The sequence below is a fragment of the Eptesicus fuscus genome, chromosome 10 (assembly GCF_027574615.1).
Source record: "Eptesicus fuscus isolate TK198812 chromosome 10, DD_ASM_mEF_20220401, whole genome shotgun sequence".
Lineage (NCBI taxonomy): Eukaryota > Metazoa > Chordata > Mammalia > Chiroptera > Vespertilionidae > Eptesicus > Eptesicus fuscus.
Window position 1 is genome coordinate 91,914,279 of NC_072482.1, and position 26,646 is coordinate 91,940,924.

General features: G+C 43.3%; 1 protein-coding gene and 1 long non-coding RNA gene across 5 annotated transcripts in view; one reads left to right on the forward strand and one right to left on the reverse strand.

The window, feature by feature from the left end:
- Positions 1-2,401, reverse strand: part of TFB1M (transcription factor B1, mitochondrial) — a 39,576-nt gene extending 37,175 nt beyond the window's left edge. For all 3 annotated transcript variants that reach the window (XM_054722138.1, XM_054722139.1, XM_008154696.3), the window contains exon 1: positions 2,198-2,401. In XM_054722138.1, coding sequence (XP_054578113.1) covers positions 2,198-2,330 — 133 coding nt within the window. In that variant the 5' untranslated portion in view covers positions 2,331-2,401. The remainder of the gene's footprint in view (positions 1-2,197) is intronic.
- A 93-nt stretch (positions 2,402-2,494) lies between these two features.
- Positions 2,495-26,646, forward strand: part of LOC114227448 (uncharacterized) — a 45,876-nt gene continuing 21,724 nt past the window's right edge. The window contains exon 1 of one of the 2 annotated variants that reach the window (XR_008557316.1): positions 2,495-2,534. This is a non-coding gene — a long non-coding RNA (uncharacterized LOC114227448). Of the gene's footprint in view, positions 2,535-23,124; positions 23,271-26,646 lie in introns of those variants that run through there. The other variant, XR_008557317.1, reaches the window with a different exon arrangement.

A 26,646-nucleotide genomic window follows, 5' to 3' on the forward strand; every position in this document is an offset into this window, starting at 1 on the left:
ATTCAGAATTTTCCATGTTGCCATTTTAAAATCCAGAGGCAAAAAGTGCTGGCAGTGTCCATTTTTACCTCTGGATCTCCGGCTGCTGGACCATATGGCACTGGCATCAAGTTCACAGATCATTAAGACTTGCAGAAACTGGGGTTCTTGGTCGTTTTCAGTTAGAAGTTAAATTTAGCCGTGGGGGTTTTTAAGCGTTGCAAACATGCAAGTTGATATGGAAAAGTTAAAACTGTAAAATACTCATCTACTTCTTTAAGTTAGCAGACCTTAAGAAATCATGGGAAAGCAGATGATGGAGGATTCAATGCAACCAGTCGTCACTCTGAAACACACACAGCCGGCTGGGCTTACTGACCGAGCTATGAAAACCCTGCCAGTGGGCCTCCTGGCACAGTGGCAATCCAGTCCCTGTAAACAACCAGCCCTCCTCGGCAGTGTTCACGGACACTGTCTGGTCCCACTTCTGCTCCTGTTATTGAGAACTGACCTTTGTAGGTTTGGAGCGAGAAAGTCTCTCATCCCTCCCCAAATAGCTTTGTCTATTCAAGGTGCAGGAAGGGCTGGCACCCGCTGGCCATCTGTTTGGCACAGGCTTCCTTGCTTTCTCAGGACAAGTCCTCACGACACGCTCACATCCCGCTTCAACTCCTCTGCACTTTCCACTTCCCTCGCCTGTTTTATTTGAACAGGTCGTCTAGGAAGCAAGGGGAAGAAGAGCAGGGGGCCCCAGCTCAGGTGTAAATTCCAACGCTGATCCTTGCTGGGGTGCGGACCAAGGTCTCTCAGAGGGAACAGAGGGGATACGTTAAGCACAGGCATGAGGGAGGGAATTAACATTCTCACTTTTAAAAGCGGAGAGAGGTAGCAGGCAGGTCAGTGCCTTCTTCAAGTACAAATGCCATCGCAGAGGCACAGGCAATTCGCTAAGCCTGGGTTCCGTCTTCTCTGCTCCCACTGAGCTGCTCACCTCAGACAAGTACCTTAATGTCCCTTCCTTTTGGTTCCCATAGAAGAGTATCTAGATTCGGGAATTCACTCCCGGGGGAGAATAAAAGGCTCAAGGAGAAAATACAAATGAAGAAATCTTTAAAAAACATAAAGACCTATATTTTCAGTCCTGAGAGGGATGCTTTATACCTAGAATGTGGCTCATGACTGGCGGAAAAGGCTGGTTCTGGTTACTACCAGAACTAAGTAACTGTAGGGGTGGGTCTTGTTGAAGGACCTTCCTTCCATCCACGAATTAAAAAACGGAAGCAGAATTAAGCTATTTCACCCCAAGTCCTCTTGCTACTGGCAGCATAAAGGCTCCAAGTCCAAGAAATAAAACTTCTTAGTTGTGCTTTGTGGACGGTGCTTAACTGAACTGACAGTGAACTTTTTGGGTGTGAGGTACGGATCTTCTCAGCTTCTGAGGACGGGCCAAATAGAGTATCAAAACCCCCAAAACGGAATGTGCTCCAACAGTGAGGTCAGCGGGCACATCTGTCATCTGTTCCTGCAGCCTCGTCCTGGGGAACATCACTCGGAAACAGGGGTTAAAGGAATGCACCCATTTGCAAAACTCATCCAACGGTGCGCTTCGCACTGGTGAGTTTCATTGCGCAGCGGGAACGGGAACGTGAACTCACTAAACCTAAGCCCCTCGCGGGCAGGCCTGGCCCTTTTCCCTCCGGCTTCGCGACTCCAGCACCTGCAGAGCTTGTTCGACATGCATTTACCGAAGGAGAGCTGGCGCCCTCGAGGGCTTCTTAGACGCAACAAGGAAGCGTTTGACACTCTTGTGCGACAAGTTACGGATAAAACCAACCCTGCACAAATCTAACCTCGGGTAACTTCGGGCGGAAAGTAAACCGAGCCAGCACGTGCAGCCCCATTTCAGGGTCAACACACCCGCCTTTCCTCCCCCAGCACCGCCCCTACCTCTCTCTCCCCGTCTTCCTTCCCCAGCACCGCCCCTGCTGCCCTCGGGGCTGCGTCGCCCGCCCGCCCGCAGAGCCCTGCAAACGCCCGGCCGCGGGGGTCCGAGAGGCCACCACGCGTCCCTCGCGTCTGCCGGGCGCGGGGTCGCAGCAAGTGGAGGAAGGGCCCGCCTCAGGGCCGCGTGCACTCCTGGGCCTGACCCTGGACGCCCGCCCGCAGGGTGCGCGCAGGACCCGCGCCCCACGCCCCCAGGGCGGGGGCAGCCATCCACCTGTCAGCCTCAAGTCCAGGAGGAAATTCTGCGAGAGCTGCTTCGCCGCTTGCAGTTTGAACAACTTAATGATTTCTCGAATCGTGGGCAACGGTGGGAGGCGGAAAGTGCCGAGCGTCCCCGAGGCCGCCATGAGCCTCCGCGGGGGCAGTCCCAGCCGCACGCGGACCTTTCCCCGCGGCTCAGGACGCACCCGGCGGAGGAGGGGCCTGGAGGGCTAGGGCCCGCCTCCGGGCTCACCTCATTGGTCGGCAGTATCCGGCCGGAACTTGAGCGCGGACAGGAAATCCGGGCGCTCTCAGCGCGCAGGCGCAGCGTCCGGCTAGAGGCGGTGCAGGTAGGGGGTGCGCCGTTTCGCCGCCTCTCCGGGGCGGGCGGGTCGTTGGCCGGGACTCGGAGCGGGTCCGAGGATGCGAGCAGCCCAGCCGTCAGCCTGGGCTGACTGGACGTAGGTGGACGCTCCTGATAGTTGCGGAAAAGCTGGTGATCAGAGATAAAACTATTGGTTGCTAACAACTCTCTGGCCGGTTTGGCTCAGTGGGTGGAGTGTCGGCCTGCGGACTGAAGGGTCCCGAGTTGGATTCTGGTCAAGGGCACAGGCCCGGGTTGTGGACTTGATCCCCCGTCCCCCAGCAGGGGGGCCGTGTAGGAGGCAGCCAATGGATGATTCTCATCATTGATGTTTTTATCTCTCGCTCCCCCTCTTCCTTCATCTCTGAAGTCAATAAAAAAATAATATTAAAACAACAACAACTCTGTCTCATGGTTAGATGTGTATGGGACCTCAGCACTGCAGGGCGGATGGCAGGTTTCTAACTTCTCTGAGCCTTAGTTTTTCCATCTGTTAAGTGGACAGAATGTCTGCCTTAAACTTGTGAGCACTAACCGGAAGAGGTCGCCGGGTGTGCGAATTCAGAACCTGGTGCAATGCGTGGCTTGTGGTAAACCTGCAACTCAGGGCGGCTGCTGCTACTGTAATCACCTGCAGGTGAATGGCCCAGAGGGTTCAGCCTGTGTCAGCACGGTTTGTTAGGGAGAGGGTGTTAGTAGAATCAGCTCTCCCGCCCCTTTAACATGTATACACCAACGAGAAAAACTTCCTTGTTCAGTACATGAGGCTTTAGGAAGTGTTTTTTGTGTATATTGAGTATTTGTTTCTGAACTTTTCACTGACAGTATTGTGAAATCAATAGAATACGCATTACTAGCCTGAGTTTAGAGCAGAGGAAACAAAAACTCGGGTCATATAACTTAAATTTACGAAGCCAGAAAATCGTGGAACCCAGATCCAATCTAAGACTCGCAGGATGGCTGCTCTTGCTATTAATCTGCTTTGCATTGAGTCTTCTTGTCTTGTTTACTTTCCCCCAGTTTTCTTATTGCCCCTTCATGCTTCAAGTATTCAGCCTCTACTCGAAGAATGAGAAAGCCAAGGATGAAAGGGAAGGAACGTAATAATAATAATAATAATAATAATAATAGCCAACATTCGTTGAGCTTTTCCCAAAGTCCCAGACTTCACAGCTGAGCGCTTTACACCTATTACTTCAATAAGTGTTACAAAACATAAAGTTTTGCCCTAGGCTGTTGCACAGCTAACAAGTGGTGGACTCAGGATTTGATTCCATAAGTTTGTGTCCAGAGCCTGCTTTTTAAGCAGTGCAGTCAGTGTAGAGAGGTCATTTGACTTGCCTAGGATGCTCCATCCAAGTACAGAAAGAAGGCTCAAATATGAGTTCTGTCTCCATTACATCAGAGAAAACAACAAAGCAAAGAAATAACAAATCTGTCTGATAGGGTAATTTAGCTTTTCTAACCCTTTTTGCAAATTGCTGCATTGATCACAAGTGAAAATTTTTTATTTTATTTCTCAGAGTAGTAAGTTTAAAATAAAGCTAATGGACAACCAAGTAACTATGGTATGACATGGAAAACCCAGCTACCTTCTGTTATAGCTATCTTAGGAGGAACTGCGAGATAATCTGACACACCTCCTAGCTTTAGAAAATTGGGATATGACTCCCATAGAGGTAAGATGACTTGCCCAAGGTGGCATAGAAATGTAGACCGAAAGCCTAAACTCTTGATTCAGAGCCCTTATTGGAACCAAAACATTCTATACCCGAGAAGGCATTCACTCCCAGTTATAGTCACTGTTTCATTTAGTCCTCACAATGGTCCTATGAGGATCGGATGCTCATCCTGATTTGACTATGAAATAGAGCTGAGGGCATTTGACATGTCCAGGATGCACAGCAAAATGCAGAGAGAAGATTTGACCTGTTTTTCTTTTCTGAGTTCTGATCTCATGGGCCACACACCTCAAGTATTAAATTTTAAAGTTAATTATTTAACCAATATATGTTAATTTTATAATGTTATGTAAATCTATACAATATAAATCTAAGTAAACTATAAGTTTACAGTTTTCATGGGACTAACTTAAACACAATTAAAATAAGTATATGCAAACCTACAAACCAACACAAATGACACATAATGTTAAGTCACTGCTCTTTATGCTGATTGGTAGGATTCTTTTGTAAAAAGTTCAGTACTGTCCATCCAGTGTTGCTCAGTGGTTGAGCGTAGACCTATGAACCAGGAGGTGATGGTTCAATTCCCTGTCATGCCTGGGTTTCGGGCTCAATCCCCAGTGTGGGGCATGCAGGAGGCAGTCGATCTATGATTCCCTCTCATCATTGATGTTTCCATCTCTCTCTTCCTCTCCCTTCCTCTCTGAAATTAAAAAAAAAAAAAAGTTCAGTACCAATGTGCCATGTAAGGATTGAATTTTCTTACCAGTTTTTTGGATCAAAACTAACACCAAATCTTTGTGCAGAATGTTGGCCATTGTCTCTTGCCTTTCTCTTAAAGGAACATAGAAGCTACATGATAAGTCTGCTTGGGTCTATTTTCATTAGCGTGGAAACAACTGAAGTGGAATTACTTGGCATGGATGTCATCCTTAATACACAGGTTGCATAGCAATAATCAGGAGAAAGTTCAGGTGGTTCAGAATGTGCCCACACGAACTTCTTAAAAGATTACCAGTGTAAAAACCAAACAAAATGTTAAAAAAAACAAAAACACATTTTCATGGAGAATTTGTGGATTCCCAAGAACTTGTCCCCAGATCTAAATATGAGAATTATTGTCTTATACCATGCCATCTTAAATTATCAACATTTGTGAGGTTATGACCTATAGTGACAAAACAGTTTCCCACATTACTTCACTTAATTCTCATTTGAACCCTTAATGTAGGTTTACAAAGATATTCAGTGAGCACTGCTACTGGCCAGTGAGTACGCAGTTGAGTCTCAAACTATGGTCTTCTGACTCTGTTGTACCTCGGGTATGTGTTAAATAATTGTTGAACTGAATAAAAAAAATTCCATCTTAGGAGAATCTTCCAAGTTTTTATAGTTCTTGAGATCTAATTTTTATCATCATAAATATCTGATTCTCAGTCTTTTCATTCTCAGAAAATTATGCATTACTCCCTACAAAGCACATGCAATCAGCAGGGGGTGTGTTAATAGTGTATTTCACATATTAATGCAAATAGTTTTATCCCTGAAAAGAGAAGTATGCAGTTTCATCAGTTTTGAAGCTTTGAAGTATCTGCTTCATCTAGATATAGATTTTAATATGCTAAAATATTATAATTAATACAGAAATTACTAGCTCCACCTATCAGTGAAGATGAAGAATTACAAGTGATTCTAAGTGATATTATGGTAGAATGCACGATTCTAATTTGCACAAATCCCAGAATGGTTATATAGGAAAATTACTTATTATTATTTTAGCATTTATTTTAATGTAAATGAATATGTGACTTCATTTGGTATAAGTAGTTTAGCGCCTACTTATAGAGAAAGTGCTACTTCTAAAAGATTATCATTTCACCAGTTCCCTGAAAAGAGGCAGGAAAGCCACAAAGAGCAATATTTTCCTGCCACATGGGAATTTCCGGAGAAAATTAAATGTGGCTTAGAATTGCCAAATTGAACTTTACAAAATGACTATTATGTAAAGTGCCCTTTTCTGATAGTATTTTATAATTCTGCATAATATGACTCAGTGCCCCAGAGAAATATTAAGAGCTGCAGTTTACACATATTTAGTCCTTGTTAATGGCTGTCTGATGCCCATTGTTCACAAAGGAGTGACCCACCTGGCGGGGAGAAGAAAGTGCTCGATAATTCTGAGCAGACAGACCACATACTTACTCTGTGGGGATAGAAGCCGGGCGATTTATGGCAAGCAGCACAGGTTAATTGCCTGAGGGAACCATGTAACAGTTATAACTGTTCCTTAACTATAGTGTTTGTCACCGGCCCAGGCAGTATTTGAAAGCCTCCTGATTGTCCCCGAGATCGGTGACTTATTGTCAGGATCCTAATGGGGTGATGAGGAGAGGCAGCTCTTTCTACTCAGGATGAGTCAACTTGGGTTCTTCCTACAGAGCAAAGCAAATCGTTTGTGAATGGAGAAAAGGTCAGCACCTTCAAAGGGCATTGTAAAAGTAAATTAGCCTTTTTATGCTAATAGTTTATTAGTTTGTCTCAACATTTAATTGAAGAAAGGTTAAGAATAAATAAAACTATGAATATGACCACACTTGCGTTTAAGGCTTTTCCGTGCATTTACAACTGTTCTGTGAATGGGGAAGCTCTGGGTTCAACCATTTAGGTCTCCTTGGACATCTTGGTGACAGCCCCCCACCCCTCCCTAACAAAAGGATCGTGGTGGACTACTAAATAAGGCCACATCTATCCCTTCTTTCTCTGGTCTAGGGCCCCTATCTTTGCTCCTCTCTACCTCAATCCCGGCGGCGCTCCTGTGTGCACAGTTTTCCAGACAAGTCAGTGAGTTGATGTTAATACATAGCAACTGGCTGCCTATTCGTCCAACTGAGAAGGGGCAGGTGAAGGAGGATGGGGCGGCTTCCCCGACCTTGAGGAAGGTTTGTTGGCACCCTCTCAGTTCCCTTTTGCCCCACCTGGAGCCCTGTGCCTTCAGACTGCTGGGTTTACCACATTCCTCCACCCTATTAGACTTCCCAAGTCATCCCAAATCAACACTCTCCCCACTGTTCTCTACCGTTCAGTTCAAACCATCATTTAACCCCAGTGGATTCCAGCGACTGGGTTCAGTGACCTGGAACAGCATGCTTATTACTTCCCAGAGAGAGCTGTGCAACTCCAGGTTGGGATCTAGGGCCAGACAGACATTCTGGTGAAAAGTTTAGGTCGGCAGCTTCCTTCCTTCACCTAAGGTGAGAGTCTAGGCTTCGTCTGCTTCGGGGATCAGAGTGGATGCTCACAGGTAAGGGGAAGGCAAAGCTACCATTAACCCTCCCACTACAGCTTTCGATGAAAAGGAAGTGATCTTGGGAGGAGTGAGAAAAAAAGAAAGTACCTACATGTGTCTCCTCTCTTAAATGGATAAGAGAAGAATTCATACATCATTGGGGTCAACAGGCCTCTACACTCCTGCCCCATTTCCAGCCCCTCTTGGCAGTCAAACCTGTCCAAAGTCTTGTAAACCTGCCGTCTGATGTTCTCATTTCCTTCAGCTCACTCCATCCTTACTGTCACCGAACTCCCCAAGGATCTCCATGCTTCCAAATCCAGGGGACACCTCTGTTCTCTCCTTATTGAACATGAGTGATTATAACCGCATGCTGAGTTCTAGGAGGCCGGCCCCTCCTAACTTGTACACCTGCACACAGTGTCTCCTTTCACTGACGAGGACGCTGAAGCACCGAGAAGTTGATGTCCAGGTTTCACACAACCCGACTCACAGAGAAGGAGCCTGAACCCGGGCGGCCTGACTGCAGCATCTCCCACTGCAACTCGGGGCCGTGTGGACTCGGCCGCTGGCTGGCAGTTAACCTCTCTTTCAAGTCCTGTTCTTTCAACCTTGACCATAGCCCATGGCTTTCTCTTTCCCATACGCTGACTTCTCTTCCTCCACCCAAACTCTCCAGGGTATGATTTCTCAAGGTTCAATCCAAGATCCTCTTCTCTCTTTCCCCAGTTTCTTCCTAGGCGGTCTCATTAATTTTCATGGATTTAATGCCACCTTTATGTTGACGCTTCTTAAATGTACATTTCCAGCTCCAAACCTTCATATGTACCTGCCTGTTTTATGTGTCCCTGGGATACCTCCCAATGTCTAAAACTTAGCATGTTCGAATAGAATGCTTACTCCTCTTCCTGAAACTGTGTCTCCCCACAAACTCTCCCATACGGTGACTCCAGAAACCCGAGTCAGTCTCTCCTTCCCCTCAACACCCACGACCCATTGCCATCATCAACTCTTTTTTTTAATCCTCACCCGAGGATATTTTTCTATTGATTTTTAGAGAGAGGGAAAGACAGAGAGAAACATCGATGTGAGAGAAACACATCGATTGGTTGCCTCCTGCACAAGACCCAACCAGGGCCCAGGGAGAAGCCTGCAGCCGAGGTACATGCCCATGACCGGAACTGAACCCTGGACCCTTGGGTCCGCAGACCGACGCTCTATCCACTGAGCCAAACCGGCCAGGGCCATCATCAACCCCTGATGTCCCAACTTCACTTCCAATCCCCATTTGCATCACCAGCATCTTTCACATACATCCCTACAACAGCCTTTACACTGCTTGCTCTACAATCCATTTATACTCAGCAGAAAAATGATGTTAAAAACATAAATTTAATCACTTTACTCATCTGCATACAACCCTCCAGGGCCTCCCACTGCAGTTGAAATGAAAATCCAGTTCCTTGCTATCGCCTTAAAAAGCCTAACCTGACCCCTGCCCATCTCCGGCCTCATTTAGGCCCCCCTTCCCAGTGAACCACAGCCATGCTGGTCTCCTGTGTTCCTCAAACATGCCCAGTTCTTCTTGCTTCCTCTCTTTCTCGCACATGTAGTTTTTGCTGCCTAAAAGGATCACTCCCGTTCTTCAGCTGGCGAACGTGAGTGTATTAGTTGTTGCATGGCAAAGGGAACATGAGCTCGCAGGTGGAGTTAGCTGCACTTAAGATAGGGAGATTATCCTGGATTATCTGAGTGAGCCCAGCGTCATGACAAGGGTCCTTCAAAGTGGAAGAAGGAATTGGAAGAGAGACTCAGAGGGAAGGCAGCATGAGAAGGATGCCGCCCTTTGCTGCAGGCTTTGAAGAGAGAGAAAAGGGGGGTCAGGAGCCCCGAGCGTCAAACCTCCAAAGTGTGCAGAGCCTCGAAGATGGAAAAGGCGAGAAAATGGGTCCTTCCCTACAGCCTCCAGAAGGACACACATCTGGGCAAACAGCTTGACTCCAGCACAGTGAGACCTGCTTCAGACTTCTGAACTACAGGGCTGTCAGATAAATGGGTATTATTTTGAGCCAACATGTTTGTGGCAGTTTGTTACAGCAGCCACAGAAAACTAATACAGTGTGTTGTGTGTGTGTGTGTTTTTTTAAAAAAAACTATAATGTGACTAATGAATAACATAGCATTACAAAGAATTGTGCAATATGAACATGTTACAAAACATTATGTATCATTCTACCACATAAGGTAATGCTCATAATGGGTCACCTATAGTGGCCAACACATTGAAAGTATTTTGTCAGTGTTTATTCTCTTACTCTTCTCTTTTCCCGTCTGAACACACTAGTCTAGCAGATAGATATCTAGTTCTATATAATCAACATACAAATTGTTAATACCCTGATGCTATTGAAATCAAATAACTGTTAGGATGTAGTTCCCCTAATGTTGTTGTGACATATGACAAAGTGAGCTCAGAGGATTGCCTGCCAATTTGTTATTCTGTGGCGCTGATGAAAGATGACTTTTCCTTCTGCAGATTTTTATTGAGCTGGTGGCTGTTGCATATTAACTCTGTCCTTTCGCGTCATTATTTAGAGGCCTTGACAATTTGAACACCAGAGAATTACCTTAAGGATAGAACTACAAGTGTTGCACCTTAAAACAAATGTGTGATTTGATCTTAGTATTACCCAGTTTAAAAACTGTATTCATTTTAGCCTATTCAATACCTCTCTTATTCTTTTTTTGGGGAGGAGGGTGAGTAATTCTAATTGATAATTCTAATAAGTCATAACTATTTATACCGAATCCAGTGGCAGCACAAGACATAAAACATTAAAGCGTTGTTATAAAATGTTACATTGTGTAGTGAAATGTATACATAGGATGTTGTGACTGAAATCCTATAATTTTAGACTATCTTTAAAACAGTTCACTCAGGGGGTCTTATGAATGGGAGGGACTATGGGAGAGAAATGGGAGTGCTGACTAAGAGCTACAACAGCTACACTAGTTAATTTATATTGCATTATGTTCATGATATCACATAACCTCATTATATTAATCATATATATCTTGTTCCCTTTACTATTACTCATCCTTAGGAAGAGATGGCTCAGAAGCCCAGAAGCTCTTTAACAAAGGAATATAAATTATGATACAAACTTAGATATGAAAGTCAATATTTGTTTGGAATAAGGAAAAAAATCACAAGATATGGCAAACATCACAACATACAGAAAAGTAACATAATATTTTTATTGATTAACTATTTTTAGACTTCTTTGATAATTTTCCCCTACATTTTTGGGAAGCAAACTCTGTGGTTGCCTCTTCATGTGATAATATTTACAAATTTTTCCATAGAGAGAATAGAAAGATAGTTTAGTTTTCACACTTTCATGATTGATTGCAATTTGGCTTTTATTTTTGATAGTTTAGAAATATTCCTTGCATCTTCCCTAATCATTTTTGTTTACGTCATATTCATTGTTAGGCTTGTTGTCAGATTTGGAAAACCTATATTAAGTGTTGTTGTTTTTTTTCTTTTTGGCCATTCCAAGTTTCTTGTGCAGTGTTTAATTTTGAATACTTTGAATTGATGACAATTATTAACCAATTTGTCATAGGTGTCCTTTTTGTAGTGATGTATTATGAGTTTATATTATATTAATTGATGTCAGTATTTGGTGTCACATAATCAAGACATTTAATTTTTTTCTAAAATATTCTTATGATTCACTCCTCTTTATGAATTGCATTATCAAACAATCCATAAGCCTATTCATTACTTCTACTCAATTTATTTATTCTTCTTTATAAATTACTGCATGATGAATTTTGATATGATGAATTTTTAGTTGCAATTCACATCTTGGTATAGAAATAAATTTCTATTGATTTTATTGCTCTATATATCATTCTATTGCTGTTGTTTCTTACCCCATTACTTTTTTAATCGAATTTTTCTCTCAGTTCTTTAAATACATAAAATTTAAAGACAGCAGAAAGGACACTCCATATTTACACAAATCTGGAGTCTACTTCTGGAATGTTCTAAAACATCCTTCCAAATTTCAATTAAAATTTTCTAACTCAATTTCCCCTTCACCAGCTCCCAAAATGTTCGGTACCACTAGAATATCACCTGGAAAAGACCACGGTTTTAACTGTGGCTCACGTGTCTTACTTTGGCAAATTTTACAAAAACCTACAACCATGTGAGCACATTTCCGGGCTCCTCCCAGGGCCTTGGAAGAGGCTTGTTCAGGGGAAAGGTCTGGAGCTTCAATGGTCAATCTGCCCATGTCCCGCAACAAGGGCCAGCCTGAACACCCTGGGTGGGAGGCACTGTAATTAGAGGACTAGTCACACCACCACGGCCAAGACAAGGGCTTCTTTACAAGATGAGCATTGTAGCTTGCATCACCTCAGACTCGATCCCTAGGCAAGGATGTAGATGGTGGTTTATATGGGAGGTGATCCCAGGAAGTACAAATGAGGAAAAGGGAAAAGGAAGAGAGCCAATGAAATGTGGTTCAAGAGTAATTTAACGTTAGGGTTCTAGGACAACTACACCTCAATCCCACTGAGGACCCTTTGAAAAACTTTGTGAAACCCAACTCAGAGTTTTCCCACCAGAAGCTGGGGACGCTTCCAAGGCCCTCGGAACGGAAGACAGCAGGGGAGGCCGGAAGCTGCCCATCTGCCAGGAACCAGGGCTGCAGGTGGACTCGGGAGGACTCAGGATATGGGTGGGCAAGAACGTGTACCTGCTGCTCTGTGACCCCTGTTCCACCTGGGAATTTAGAAACTCAAAGTTATTTAGAGTCATGATAAGGAATGATAAGGAATCTTCAACGTTATAGACCTTTCTCATTTTAAGATGACCTTGTAGTTAGAGGACAGGGGTTAAAATACAACGTGGCATCTTCCCAACTTGCCAAGGAAAGTCCTAGATGTTTTGAGCTGGAGATAAGTATTTTCTTTAAGCTGAATGAGAGCATAGTTCGAATTCCTAATTCCCTTTACTTAAATTCATTTCCTCTTAAGTATAAAAAAAAGTGGTGAAACATTTTTGTGTATGCCAACAAGGAACAATTTAGTCATGAGAATGCATTTTGCCTTTCTGAAGGCTCCTATGTGGTGAACTTATTGTGAAGAAGGAAAAACTGGACCACTTTATTCTCAGACTAGAGGCCCGGTGCGTGAAATTCATGCACTCGGGAGGGGTCCCTCAGTCCAGATTACGAGAGGGCGCAGGCCAGGCTGAGGGACCCCACTGGTGCACGATCAAACTGGGGAGAGACATGGGAGGTTGGCCAGCCGGGGAGGGACTGCAGGAGGGGCTCCAGGGTCTGTCTGGCCCATCTCACTCAGTCCCGATCGGCCTGACCCCAGCAGTAAGCTAACCTACTGGTCGGAGTATCTGCCCCCTGCTGGTCAGTGCATGTCATAGTGAGCAGTTGAGCAGCCTTAACATATCATTAGCATATTATGCTCTGATTAGTTGAATGGCTGACCGGAGGACCAGACAATTAGCATATTAGTCTTTTATTATATGGGACTAGAGGCCCGGTGCAAGAAATTCGTACATGGGGGGGGGGGGGTGTTCCTCAGTCCAGCCTGCATCCTTTCCAATCTGGGACCCCTCGAGGGATGTCCCACTGCCTATTTAGGGCAGTCAGACATCCCTCTCACAATCCAGGACTGCTGGCTCCCAACTGCTCACCTGTCTGCCTTCCTGATTGCCCCTAACCACTTCTGCCTACCAGCCTGATCACCCCCTAACCACTGACTTGCCAGCCTGATGTCTAACTGCTCCCCTGCCAGCCTGTTTGCCCCCAACTTTCCTCCTCTGCTGGCCTGGTCACCTCTAACTGCCCTCCCCTGCAGGCTTAATTGCCCCCAACTGCTCTCCCTTGCAGGCCTGGTCCCTCCCAACTGCCCTCCCCTGCTGGCCATCTTGTGGTGGCCATCTTGTGTCCACATGGGGGCAGGCTCTTTGACCACATGGGGGCAGCTATCTTGATCTTGTGTGTTGGAGTGATGGTCAATCTGCATATTACTCTTTTATTAGATAGGATAGAGGCCTGGTGCAGGGGTGGGGGCCAGCTGGTTTGCCCTGAAGGGTGTCCCGGATCAGGGTGGGGGTTCCTTTGGGGTATGGGGCAGCCTGAGCGAGGGGCCTGTGGTGGTTTGCAGGCCAGCCATGCCCCCTGGCAACCCAAGCAGAGGCCCTGGTATCTGGGGTTTATTTATCTTCTACAATTGAAACTTTGTAGCCTGGAGCAAAGCCAAGCCTTCTGCTCGCTCTGTGGTGGCAGCCATTTCTGTTGGGGTTTATTTATCTTCTACAATTGAAACTTTGTAGCCTGGAGTGGAGGCCTGAGCCGGCCAGGGCAGGTGGAAAGCTTGGCTTCCTCCATTACCAGGGGCAGCCCTAGCCTGCTCTCTCCAGCTCCGTGGCCGGTGGCTGCCGCCATTTTTCTTGGGATTTATCTTCTATAATTGAAACTTTGTAGCCTTGAGTGGAGGCCTAGACTGGCAAGGGCAGGCGGAAAGCTTGGCTTCCTCCATTGCAGGGAAACCCAAGCCTCCCTCCTACTCTCTGTGGCGGCAGCCATCTTGGTGGGGGTTAATTTGCATACTCGCTCTGATTGGCTGGTGGGCGTGGCTGGTGAGCATGGCTTGTGGGTATAGCTGAGTGATGGTTAATTTGCATATTACTCTTTTATTAGGTAGGATACTGTGGTCACCTATTCAAAACTGGAATTATGATCATTTAAGGGAGAAACATAAACCATTTAAATGAGATTGGTCTAGTAGGAGAATAAATGCTGGGCTAAGTGTTATGCCAATCAACTCTGAACCTTGAGAAGCCATTTCCATTTTTTTGTGCCTCAGTTTCCTCATTTTTTGATATAAGCCTTGGATTGGTTGGCCTTGAACTCCATTTCCAGCTCTGAGATACTGTGATTGAAAAAAAAATTAAGGTTGTAGCATGTCATGAAGCATGGGTCTTACTGTAGCATGATGGGCTTGACCAAAGAAGTTAACCTTTTTGACCTTCAGTTTTGTCATCTGAAAAATGTTAGGTGTTCTTTAAGGACATCTCTGCTGGATATAATCCAATGGGAAAAAGTGTGTGTGTGTGTGTGTGTGTGTGTGTGTGTGTGTGTGTGTGTGTAAAATCTGGGAGGATGCACAGAAGTAAGCCCGGCCTGGCCACTGGGTGGCGATCTTGTTCCATGTTAAGGAAGCGTTTATAGCTTTTACCAGTAGTGCCAACGTTTGAATTAACTAAGCCTAGTGAAGAAAGATTTTTCGAAAGGATTCTGAAATAAAATCAGGTCAGCAAAACCCCCAGATTTATGGAGGAATGACAATAAACATCAATGCCAAATAAGAGACATAAAATCCTTATCTTCAAGGCAGTAAAACATGGGGGGATAGATGAGAATTGTGTCTGGGTATTATTTAAAGGAATATAGGGAGAGGAGTACATGGTAAATTTATATAGTTTTCGAAACACATGGTTTAAAAGCTAACGCTGACATTTAAAGGTTTAACTTGTAGAATGACCGAATGCCTAAAAACTGTACTAGAGCATAAAGGTCTAAACCTGCAAAATCTAAACCAAATCAATGAAGACGTTAGTTCTTTTGTCAAATCTAAGAGAAACATGTAAGGGAATTGTACTCCTGCTCCAATATTTTAATGTTAAGGAAAAGGAACCCATCAACAAGTTTTGCACTTTTTTAAAGGAGAATGTGGTCTCCATCAGGCTCCGTAGCGTACCTTTAGGATTCTAGAATGATGGCTCCTGGAGTAATGGCCTGCCTTGGTGTCTGCAGGGCTTTGAGTGGAGGTCCGTTTCTATGGAGATAAAGGGGCATCAGCAGGAATGAGGAGGAGGATAAAGGCTCCCTGATCACAGGGCTGCCAGCCCCTATCTCTAGAAAAGGTGACATTCCAAAGGAAAACATAAGCTCCCCAATAAAGCACCAGTGAGCATGAAGGGGACACCCAGGGGCTGGAGGGAGAGGGTAAGGAGGGAGAAACGACGCCAGCATGAAGCCATCGCATTCCCAACTATTGCACAACCTGGGAGGGGTGGCAGGAGGGTGCAGGGGCCGAGACCTGGCATTGCCAACCCACCGTTTTCTCCCCGCTCCTCCTCCTCCTCCCTCCCAGGTGGACACGTGCCTCCTGGAGGCCAAGCGTGGGCCTGCTGGCTCTGGTTGCCATGGCTGCTGCTCCCCCACCCCCCTTTCCTTTGATACATTAGCCATTAGTTTACATAATCCTCTCACAGGAGGATGTCCCCATTCAAAAGGGGAAGAAAAGTTAAATTGCTGTGTAACCTTTCACAAGGAATAGCATTCATTATGCATTTGCCTAATGACACGGAGGCATTGTTTGCTCTAGTTCAGGTGATAACCGCAAATCACAGGCACCGAGGCCAGCCTGAACTTTAGAGGAGCCAGCAGAGCCGGTATGGAAATAATGCTTAGCATTTATGTCGCACTTTACACTCTCAATGGATTCCGCGATTATTAATTAATTATCCCACACAATAGCTCTAGGAGGAAGGTCAGTGTCATTAGCTCTATTTCACAGATGAAAAATCAGACAGCAGTTCCGTGATCTTCCTCCCTCCCCCCAAACATTTAAAGGCCTCATGTCAAAGCAGACTCAGGGGTGGGGGCTGCAGGTAAATTATGAAGTGGGGAAAGGCCAACAGACCAGAGCCGCCCCTTGCAGGGGCTCCATTTCCTCTGCTCTGTCTTTTGAAAACCCTCTTCTCAGAATGGTGTTCTGGACTTGGGAACTACCTCCCCCTGCAGCCTGGTTCCTCTTATGTATACCTGCCTTTCCTACATATCCACTGTTTTGTGTGGGATTTTATTCCCTATTCATTCATTCATTCATTCATTCGACCTTAATTGAGTACTTAATATGGTTGAATGGGATATAGAAATAAAAAACAACTGATTTTTTAAATGATTCTTTCCTAGTACACACACACACACACACACACACACACACACACACACACGCACACACGGCAGTGGAGGAGGAAGGAGTAGTCACCCTTGGGGGGGTAGGAAGGACTGCTCTGAGAGAGGATGCCCAGCAGTCCTCTGCATGATGTCTTTTGTTCAAGCAGCAGTGCTCCCAGAGGCCTCTGGGAGAGAAGGTGGAAATAAGGTGTCCTGGCTGTTGGCTGCGCAGATTTTTGCCTTAGGCCAGGCCTCCTATGGGCTAACCTGGTAAACTCATGTTTTAGTTATTTGTGAATATCTTCCCTTTTATAGGACTATAAGCAATTTGAAAACGCTAACTAATTCCCATAGCCCATGGCCTTTGTAGGAAATAATAGTGTGAAGGGCCGCCATGCATCGAGTGTCCACTCTGGTTAGTGCTGTACAACGCTGACCTTAGTTATGCCTCACAAGGACCTTTGAGGCAGGTCTTGTCAATATCCTTTTATTTTTATAGCTGAGGAAAGAGAGATTCAGAAAGTTTCGGTAATTTGCTAAAGCCACATCGTTCTTTTGGCCATTAAAAGGAACTTAGTGACCTACGCTTTGTGCTAAGTACAGAGATCCAAATGGTGAGCAAACAGACATGCTCTCTTCCTGTTTTTACCTACAGTCCACTGGGGAAGACAGACATTAATCAAGTAATAACTACATGTCAACATATAATTACCACCTGTGAGGAAGCCTATGGAAGAAAGTGCAGAGGTACATGTCGGAGCAGTTAGCTCTCTGTGACCTGATCTGATCCCAGGCCAGTGGGGAGGGGGCAGATATGGGGGAAGGCCAAGGTCAGGAAGCTTGACCTCACCTAGACGCTCTGATGTTTAAGCTGAGTTTTAAAAGATTAATGGGTGTTAAGTAGGCCAAAGTGAGCATCTCAGGAAAAGGCCTTAGTGTAGGAGGGAGCTGGGAGTATTTGAGAATCTGAAAGCAGGTCTACTATGCAGAAGAGGGGAGGGTGTGAAGGGGAGAAGATGACTGGAGTAGAAGGTGGGGCCTGATCTTGTAGGACCTTATAAGCCAGGGTAGAATTTAATGCTTAGGAACAATAGGTAAGCATGTCAGTCTGGATGAAGCGCGGGGAAGCACAAGAGTGTGAAAAGGAAACTGGGTAAGCGGGTGACAAAGCGATTCTTGTGTGAGACGATGGAGAGACGGGGTGACCATGGCAGAGATGGAGAGAAAACACATTGGTTGGTGAAGTATTTGGAAAGTCAAGTGCACAGTTCTTAGTGATGGGCAGGGAGAGGAGAGGGAAAGGCAGGCGAGAAGGCTGATTCCACGGCTCCTGGCTTGGACAAGAGAATGACTGGAAGTGTAGACTGGAGGGGACCAAGGGTTTGGGGGAAGTGGCAAAGGCAGATTTTGAATCTAAATCTGCTTCTCACCAAAATACACTCTGTCCCTTGAGGGGAAGCAAAGTTTCCCAGCCCCAAATATGCCTTTTTAAAGATAGTGATTATTTTAAGCTGGTTATTTTTAAAAAATAAAAATAAAAACACATTTGAACTTCCTCCTAAGGACCTAAAAGAATTTTAGAGACCTGCTCAGAAAGGGAGCTGTTATGGCCGAAACCGGTTTGGCTCAGTGGATAGAGCGTCAGCCTTCGGACTGAAGGGTCCCAGGTTCGATTCCGGTCAAGGGCATGTACCTTGGTTGTGGGCACATCCCTGATAGGGGGTGTGCAGGAGGCAGCTGGTCGATGTTTCTCTCTCATCGATGTTTCTAGCTCTCTGTCCCTCTCCCTCTCTGTAAAAAATCAATAAAATATATTTTAAAAAAAGAAAGAAAGGGAGCTGTTATGGTTAATAACTGTAGTCCAATGTGAACTCATGTGATGGACAGGGAGGAACCTAGCAAGGCCTGTTTGATCAAAGTCCTTTCTGTCCCAATTGTTCACCAAACATTTGCGTTTCCATTTCCACATGAATTGCCTTACTGTTTGTATCCAACAACGCCAGCCACCTTCTCCTTAGCTCAAGATGGCATGTAAGTCCTAACTGCTGCATGTTCTTAGGGAACCCCTGTATGTACACACATAATACACGTGGTTATTTGCTCCCGTTAATATGCCTCCCATTAATTGGATGGTTGGACCAGCCAGAGGAAACTGGAAGGTAGAAGGACAATTGTTTTTCCTCCCCCACCACAAGCACATGGGTTTGGAACTCCACTGCTGAACTGCACTTCTAGCTTGCTAATGCTCCCATTGCTACCACTGTGATCATCACCTTTGTTTCCTAATCAATTAGTGGCATCAGCAGGAGACATGTCCATGGCAGGGATGCAAGGGAGATCTTTTGGGGGAAGGGGTACCTAGAATTACACAAATCTTGCTGTTCAGCAGTTACGCAGGAAGGCTTTGGCTCAAAGTGTGAGGGTTTAACATTCACCAGAGCTGGGCCAATTGTTTAACATTTCTAAGCCTCCTTTTCCTCTCTGTAAAGAGGAAGTTGTAACAGGGTCTTCTCCATCCTGAGGCTGTTGGAAGAATGAGGGCTGCTGCTGGCATATAGGACACCTTCACATGAATTAGAGGAAGGTTGCCATTCTCAAGTAAAAAAAAATCTCTTTGAAGTTAGTGTATTATATATTTCTCTTCAATTACAATTATACAAACATAAAATCAGTCTAAATAAATGATATACATCAAAGTATTCAACATAATATAATGTACCATTTGAATTTTTAATCACACTAATTAGAAAATCAAATTTAAAAATAATAGATATGTAACAAGTCAATAATTTTAATAACAGTTAATTATGAAATTTCCATAGCAACAAATAAACAAGCCCTCTAATGCAATTACCAGATTGTTATGTAATAATCTCTAATTTATGTCAACTTCATATGTACTTTGTATATTGTTAATGCTAAATTAATATTAGTTATTATCAGTTACTTTTATCAGTGTAATTGCGTGTATTTTACAGGAGGAACCTGCAGTCCCACTCAGCACAGAGTACAAGTGGCAGAGAATATAATCTGCAGTATATCGACGCTGATAGATTTCTTTTAAAAAAGTAAAGGTGCTAATCAACCAGTACTTAAGTGAAGAAAAAAAAAACAACAACCCATGACGTCTTATTTAGGAACACAAGTTATTTCGATGATTGTTAGAGCATCAAGATCTTTTCATTGAACATACTAGTATTCTTCTTTGTAAATCCGATCTGAAAGTGACACTTACAGCAATCCTATTAAGCAGATAAGCTCTGAGAGAAGGCCTGGGGGCTTGCCTACAGAAGGGCGGTGAAGGGCGACAGTGCTTGAGCCATCCCCTCTCTAGGGTGACCCTGTTCCGGTTCACCTGGGATCGTGCCACTTCACGTCTGCTGTCCTGGCATCACTCATAGTGCCCCAATCATCGTCTTGATGTAGATGAAATCTAATACGGTAATCCTGCATTTCTCACCTGAAAGATGGGGGAAATATTCCAACCCTTTCTTTCTTCTAAGGTTGTTAAGAGGACCAAAAGAGATTATGTTTATAAAAGTGTTTTTAAAATGACTTAAAGGAGACCTGCCCTGACTGCACGAGTTGGTGGCATTATTCTTTGTTGTTATTATCTATTTTGGCTCTCATGGACTTGTTAGTTCAATTTCATTTTCTTGGGTGTGTTTTGGATTGTTGAGGTCATGAAACAAGTTATCTCCAGATTAGAGAGGTGTTAGTTTATATATGGTTCTATTAGCAGTAAAAAATCTCATTTTTTCAAGTTAACACTTCATTTAAAAATGGAATTGATTTTTACAAAATAGAAACGTTACCAGCATAATTTTCCCCACTATTCAGGCTGAACTTCTAAGTGATAAAAAAGGAAAAAGATATACAAATAGAATTTTAAGCAAAGAATAAGTAATAAAGCACCATTATAGCAATAGCACAAAAGAAAAGAAAACAACACATAGAAAGGCTAACCCTGTATGTATGGTGTGTGTGCGCACGCATGTGTGTGCGTGTGCGCGCATGTGCGCACGCGTGTGTGTGCACATGGGTAGTTGTAATTCAATTTAAAACTTATCAACTTGATAAGTGTACATTTTCCTGAATCTATTATTGAAATGGATAAATATTCTAAGCAAGAAAGGAAAACAATTGGGGTTGGGTATCCAATAGGATGATGAATCAGATCTTTAATAACTGAGTTGACTGTCTTTTAAGCAGTGACATTTCTTCTGTTAGCAAAACAGACAAACAATCCCATCTGTAATTAAACTCTGATCTGATTGTGTTGCTGTATTAAGTGTTGCCTCTGGTATAAAATAATGTGCTTTCTCAAATGGGATTGCTTTTCTATTGCTCTTTATTCCCGAATGACCCCATTTTTCCTGCACAGGGAGAAAATGTGCTTATCTAAATGAAATAATTATTTCTTTCAAGGTCTGACACCATTATTTGGTAAATTATCTATTTCCGGGCCTCTGATGGTGCCTCCAGGCAACAAATGAGTTAATTTTCCATAAATGGACAGTGAGGGTTCCTTTTGTGGATTTCCCAGGAAGATTCTTGGGGCCTTTCCTAGAGCTGCTCCCCCATTTATTGTAATTTTCCTTAACATGGCAGAATGTGGCCTGTATTAGAATACCTCTGAGGTTGAAAACTGGTAGCCTATATGTTCTGTTTGACCCGGGGCACTAAAAATGTTAAAAATTACATAGGAATATAGATTTCTGGCTTCTCCAAACACACACACACACACACACACACACACACACACACAACAACAACAACAACAACAACAACAACAACAGGAATATTTTATGTGGCCAAGTTGGCTGGAAGCTGAGCAGTGAGTCTATCCCTTTGAGGCCTGGGGCATTTGCCAACCCCCTCTTATCTAAGAGACTTGGTGTTAGAGTTTGCAACTCTTCCTCTATATCTTCATTCACTCAACAAATTATAAAGACCTTTGTATGCAAAACCCTGTTGAAGCAGCTCAGCCAATATGTACACGGCTCCTTCACCCTAAGGCTCTATGGAAGTTGGGTCTCCTGAGAGGCTCTGTGGAAAGCATGCCATGGACACGTGTGCTGGGATGGGCTACATCTGTCTCTCTTGGAAATTTATAATGCAAGTCATCATATCACAGGCTCCACAAAGCCCTAATAAGGAAACCAGTTGAATATTGCTTAACCATTCTTTCTTGGCTAAAAGTTATTTTTTTTAAAGTGACATCTATTACCTTCACAAGGGCTAGTTCTAGAGAAAATAGTTTAAAATAGTCATCTGTAGTTTGGCGTTAAATGGAAGGCTATTTACATTTGTATATTAATACAAGTAAGAAGTAAATTAGAAATTCTTGCACTGATATTCAGAGGAAAAAAAATAACTGAATTAAAGACTGTTTAGTGAACCTGAAATAAGGTCCATAAGAGATAAGAGTTCATGTCTTTTTTTTTTTTTTTGTAAAACATTAATATTGGGTGGAGCTTTGTAAGTTCTCTTCTTTAAATTACCGCTTGTATAAATAATTTTTCTAAAGTTCAGTCAGTACAGTAAGTGGGAAGAATAAATAGATGCTAACTGTTTTGAGGACGAATACATTCATGTGCTCCTTTAACCAAGCCATGTCCTGTGGATTAGCCTCCTCGATGGTCCTAGAATGTGGACCCCAGCTCCACCTCACAGGTATCCATCCCTACAGTAGGCACCACCGTCATCTACCTCAGGTCGACTACAAGGCCTCCTCACCCTAGCACATTTCTTACCCTGTACCCAGGGTGAGCTTTTTAAAATGTGAATCTGGAAATCTCTGAATGGCTTCTAATAGCTCTTGAAGATCAAGCTCCACATGAGGTCTGCAAAGCCTCACATGTTTTGGGCCCAGCTCCCCCAGCCTCATCTCACTCAGCCTTGCCACTCTCTGTGATACATTCTCTTAAGCCTTTCAGTTCTTGAATGAGAAGTCTCTCTCTCGCCCCAGGGCCTTTGCACATGTGTTTGTTTGTTTTTCCTTTGTCTGCAACTTTCCCTTCTCCATCTTTTTAAAAAATATATTTTTTTATTGATTTCAGAGAGGAAGGGAGAGGGAGAGAGAGAGAAACATCAATGATGAGAGAGAATCATGGACCAGCTGCCTCCTGCACGCCCCCCACTGGGGATCAAGCCCCCAACCCGAGCATGTGCCCTGACCGGGAACTGAACCGTGACCTCCTGGTTCATAGATGGACGCTCAACCACGGAGCCATGCCGGCCGGGCTCTCCTCTCCATCTTGATCCTTCCTTTGCAACTTCCGCTGGGTTCATGTCTATTTATTCAAATCTCAGCTAAAATATCGCTTCTTTCTTGACCCGCCACCACCACATTCTGACAACTATGTCAGCTTCTCCTGTTTTATCCTTTCACGCTGCACTCTGCATAGTCACTGTGATTTGTAATTACATACTCTTTATAATTATTTAATCAGCATTTGTTTTCTCCTTTTGTTTACTAGTTTCTGAGCACCTGGCGCAGTAAGAAACAGCCAATAAATAGAAATGAAGATCTGTGTGACAGAAGATAAAATTGTTATGCATATGGGCAAAAGAAGTGACAGAAGTAACCTTTTGGGAGATTTAAAAATAAGCCAATATTGCTTATAAACTGGGACCTTGGTCTATATATATTTAGGTATAAACTTTGCTGCTAGAGGGAGACAAATGAGATATGGGGTGCAACTAATCTAGCAGCAATGGAAAACAAAATTTCTTCTGGTGAAGTAAGTAATGGTTTTCAGGTTGGCTAATTCTAGACACAGAAAATGATTGATTAAAGCTTCCTGCAAGCTTGGGCTATGCAAATATAGCAGGTGTCTCTGTACATGCAAGGCTTGAGCACAGTCTCCAATTATTTTTTGGGAAAGTTGCCCCCAGTTGAGTTTGGAATCGTGCATCCACATCTGTCAGTATGTTCCAATCACTACGTGGCCAACGAGGCCAAAAAATAACATAAAATTAAAAAAAAAAAAAAGTTGGGCTGCCCCGTATGGAATGAATGTTCCAACTTACTTATTTCTGTTTTAATGAAAAAAAAAAAAAAAAAAAGGATGGGATGCTCATGAAGGCTTCAGTATTGGCTAACAAATCCACTGGAGTGTCCATCACTACGTGCTCCACTGGCGGAATGAATGAGCAAGTGAGCTGGGCAGGAGAGAGCTCGGAGGTTCTGGGGCAGGCTTCACTTGAACTCACAGTGGTCTGATATATCCCAGATCTCCTTTGGCAAGTCCTTTCTAGGTGACATTCCCTGATGCCCTAAGGAGCTCTTAAAAGTTGATGAGAAAAGGGCCACTTTGTTCCAGGCACCTTTCAGGGTGGTCAGTAGGTCAGTGTTTCTGGTCCATTTCAGCCCAATGTATTCCATTTGCAGTATCACTTTTTTGTGGTCATCCTCTGATCTTTTTTCCTCCTAGGCCTCATTAAGAGGCTCCTCCAGGAGCCGATGGCCATTCAAAAGTGATTTCTGGCAATGAATTCAACAGCAAAAATTTATTCTGACTCATGATCCTGTTATTGCTCAGTTCCTCTTTGTCTTGTATGTGCTGAAAAAAAAAAAAAGCAAAAACAAAAACAAAAAAAAAAATTTGGTACATCTATGAACAAAATAGATCCAGAGACATGGAAGTATGGAACAGACTGGTGAATCTCAGAGGGAAGAGATTAACCAAAGAATTTATATGCACATATGCATTACCCATGGACACAGACAATAGTGTGGTGAAGGCCTGGGGGTAGATTGGGTGGAGGGGGTCAATGGGGTAAAAAAAGGGGACAGCTGTAATACTTTCAACAATAAAGATAAAGTTTAAAATATATATGTAAAATTATTATTCCCCCCCCCCAAAAAAAAAGTATATAATGGTGGAGGTGTTAGCTCACACTATAGTAGCAATCATGTTGCAACAGATAAGTAAATCAAATCATTATGTTATATACCTTAAAGTTACACAATTTTATATGCCATTTACATCTCAATAAAAGCTGAGTTTAAGAGAAGGAAAAAAATAGAAATTGCGCTAATAGCCAATGATTAGGATAGACTCACATATAATTGGAACTGTTTTTTCAAAATCCAGGTTTTTTTTTTTATTATTGGTAAAATTTTCAAATTGACATGTATTTATTAAGTGCTGCTGATGATTCAAGGTTCCTTCTAATTCCATCTTAATTTCTGATTCTGTGACCTTGATTTATATTAGTCTGTGTTTAAACTCTGCTCAATTGAAGAGAATAATAATACCTATTTCTAGTAGCAAAAGCTAAGAAAATGAGTTACATTACATAAATGAAATAATTGTATTCACTTTAGACACTGATATTAATATTTTGAATTTTTAAAGTTAAGGGTAGTAATAATATTCCACAAGCTCTCTCAACACCTGATTACTTCAAATCTAAGGAAGCAGACATGAAAGAAAATCCAGTTATTCTCAAATAGAGAAGAAATGTGACAATATCCATGGCAGCCTTCGATAATTAATTCCACTAATATGAGTGACTCCTTAAATTCCTACTTAAAATATGTCTCCAAGTTAAATATTATACATTTAAAATGGACAAATCTATATTAATCTAATGGGTTTCTTGACAATTTGAAATGAAACATGGCTTACTATGACACGATTTTAAATGCATTTATTTAAATGTGCCATACTTAATATGCAACTTTGAAAGTCCCTGGGTTGACATCAAAATATATTCATCTATCTCTGATTTGCTCTTCTGAAGTTTAGCCATACTTCTTAGCCTCTCAGGAAGTTGAAGGAAAATTCCCCAGGCCTTAGTATCACTTTCTGTAATGCAAACTCTATTCTGAAACTACTTTTTGTACTTATCTATCTTCAAGCCTGAAATGGATAGACATTTAATTATTTTAAATCGTTGCTTAGTGTCTCCTTAGGTTTATCACAGTATTTGTCTTAAAAAAAAAGTGGTACCCTTTAAAGGAAAAATGCCTTAAATTTATTAATGGGCTTAGGTAGGAAGTCGATTCTTTTACAAAAACAATTGAAGGAAATGGAGGGAGTTTGGGGGGTCCTTGTTCTGGGCCATTTAAATGCCACTGGAATTCTCAATGTTAGTTTTGGCTGTTCTGAGTGTAGCGTATTGTGTGTGTGTGTGTGTGTGTGTGTGTGTGTGTGTGTGTGTGCGCCTGTGCGTATTCCATTCCCCTAGACTGAGATCCTCAAGCTCTATTTTTTCCAAATTTTAAAACCCAGCTAACATCTCACTTCTTCAAAGGCACCCTGAATGAAGCGAAATTGTTCCCATCCACAGTAGCTCTTAATCAGGTGCCAGGGGACCTTACTCTTTAGCCATCCTTACCCCTGTGACCTCTATTGTTCTCTTTTGCTGGGTTCATTAACATGACCTCTAGACTTCCTAATGTTGATTTTAATTAAAGGTGGTGATGTGCCTCACTCAACTTGCCGGAGCTAAAACAAGGTATTTTAAAATATGCTTTGAAAGTGGAAAACTCACTATTTCCTTCTTCACTACTAATGGGAAATGGGGCTGGGATGATTCCTGGTGTGTAGAACACAATCACGGGGATTTTAGTATTTTTTTCTGGCATAACAAGAGGAGGAAGGGGAGTTTCTACATGGAGTTGGGCATAATGTTGGGCAATAGAGAATGTTTTCATGTCATTAGGTTCCATAGACATATAGGAGGCTCCTGGAGCTCCATAGATTTATTTATTCACTAGAGACTTGGTGAACGAATTTGTGCACGGGTAGGATCCCTAAGCCTGGCTGGTGATCAGGGCTGATTGGGGCCTTCTGGCTGCCAACCGGGGCCTCCCTTCCCTGGCTGCTGGGCCGGGGCCTTCCTTCGTTCTGCACCACCCCCTGGTGGTCAGCGCATGTTATAGTGAGCGATAGAACTCCCAGTCTCATGGTCAAACTCCCGTGGGGACACTTTGAATATTAGCCTTTTATATATATAAATTCATTGATTCATTCATTTCACAAATATTTTTAGAATGCCTTTTCGGTGTCATGTGGCAGGACAGAAGGCTGATTTTTGTGCCCTGGAGTTTTTTTTACTCTAGGATAACTAGTTTTGTTTTCTGATTTGTCTTGGTTTCTCTTTAAA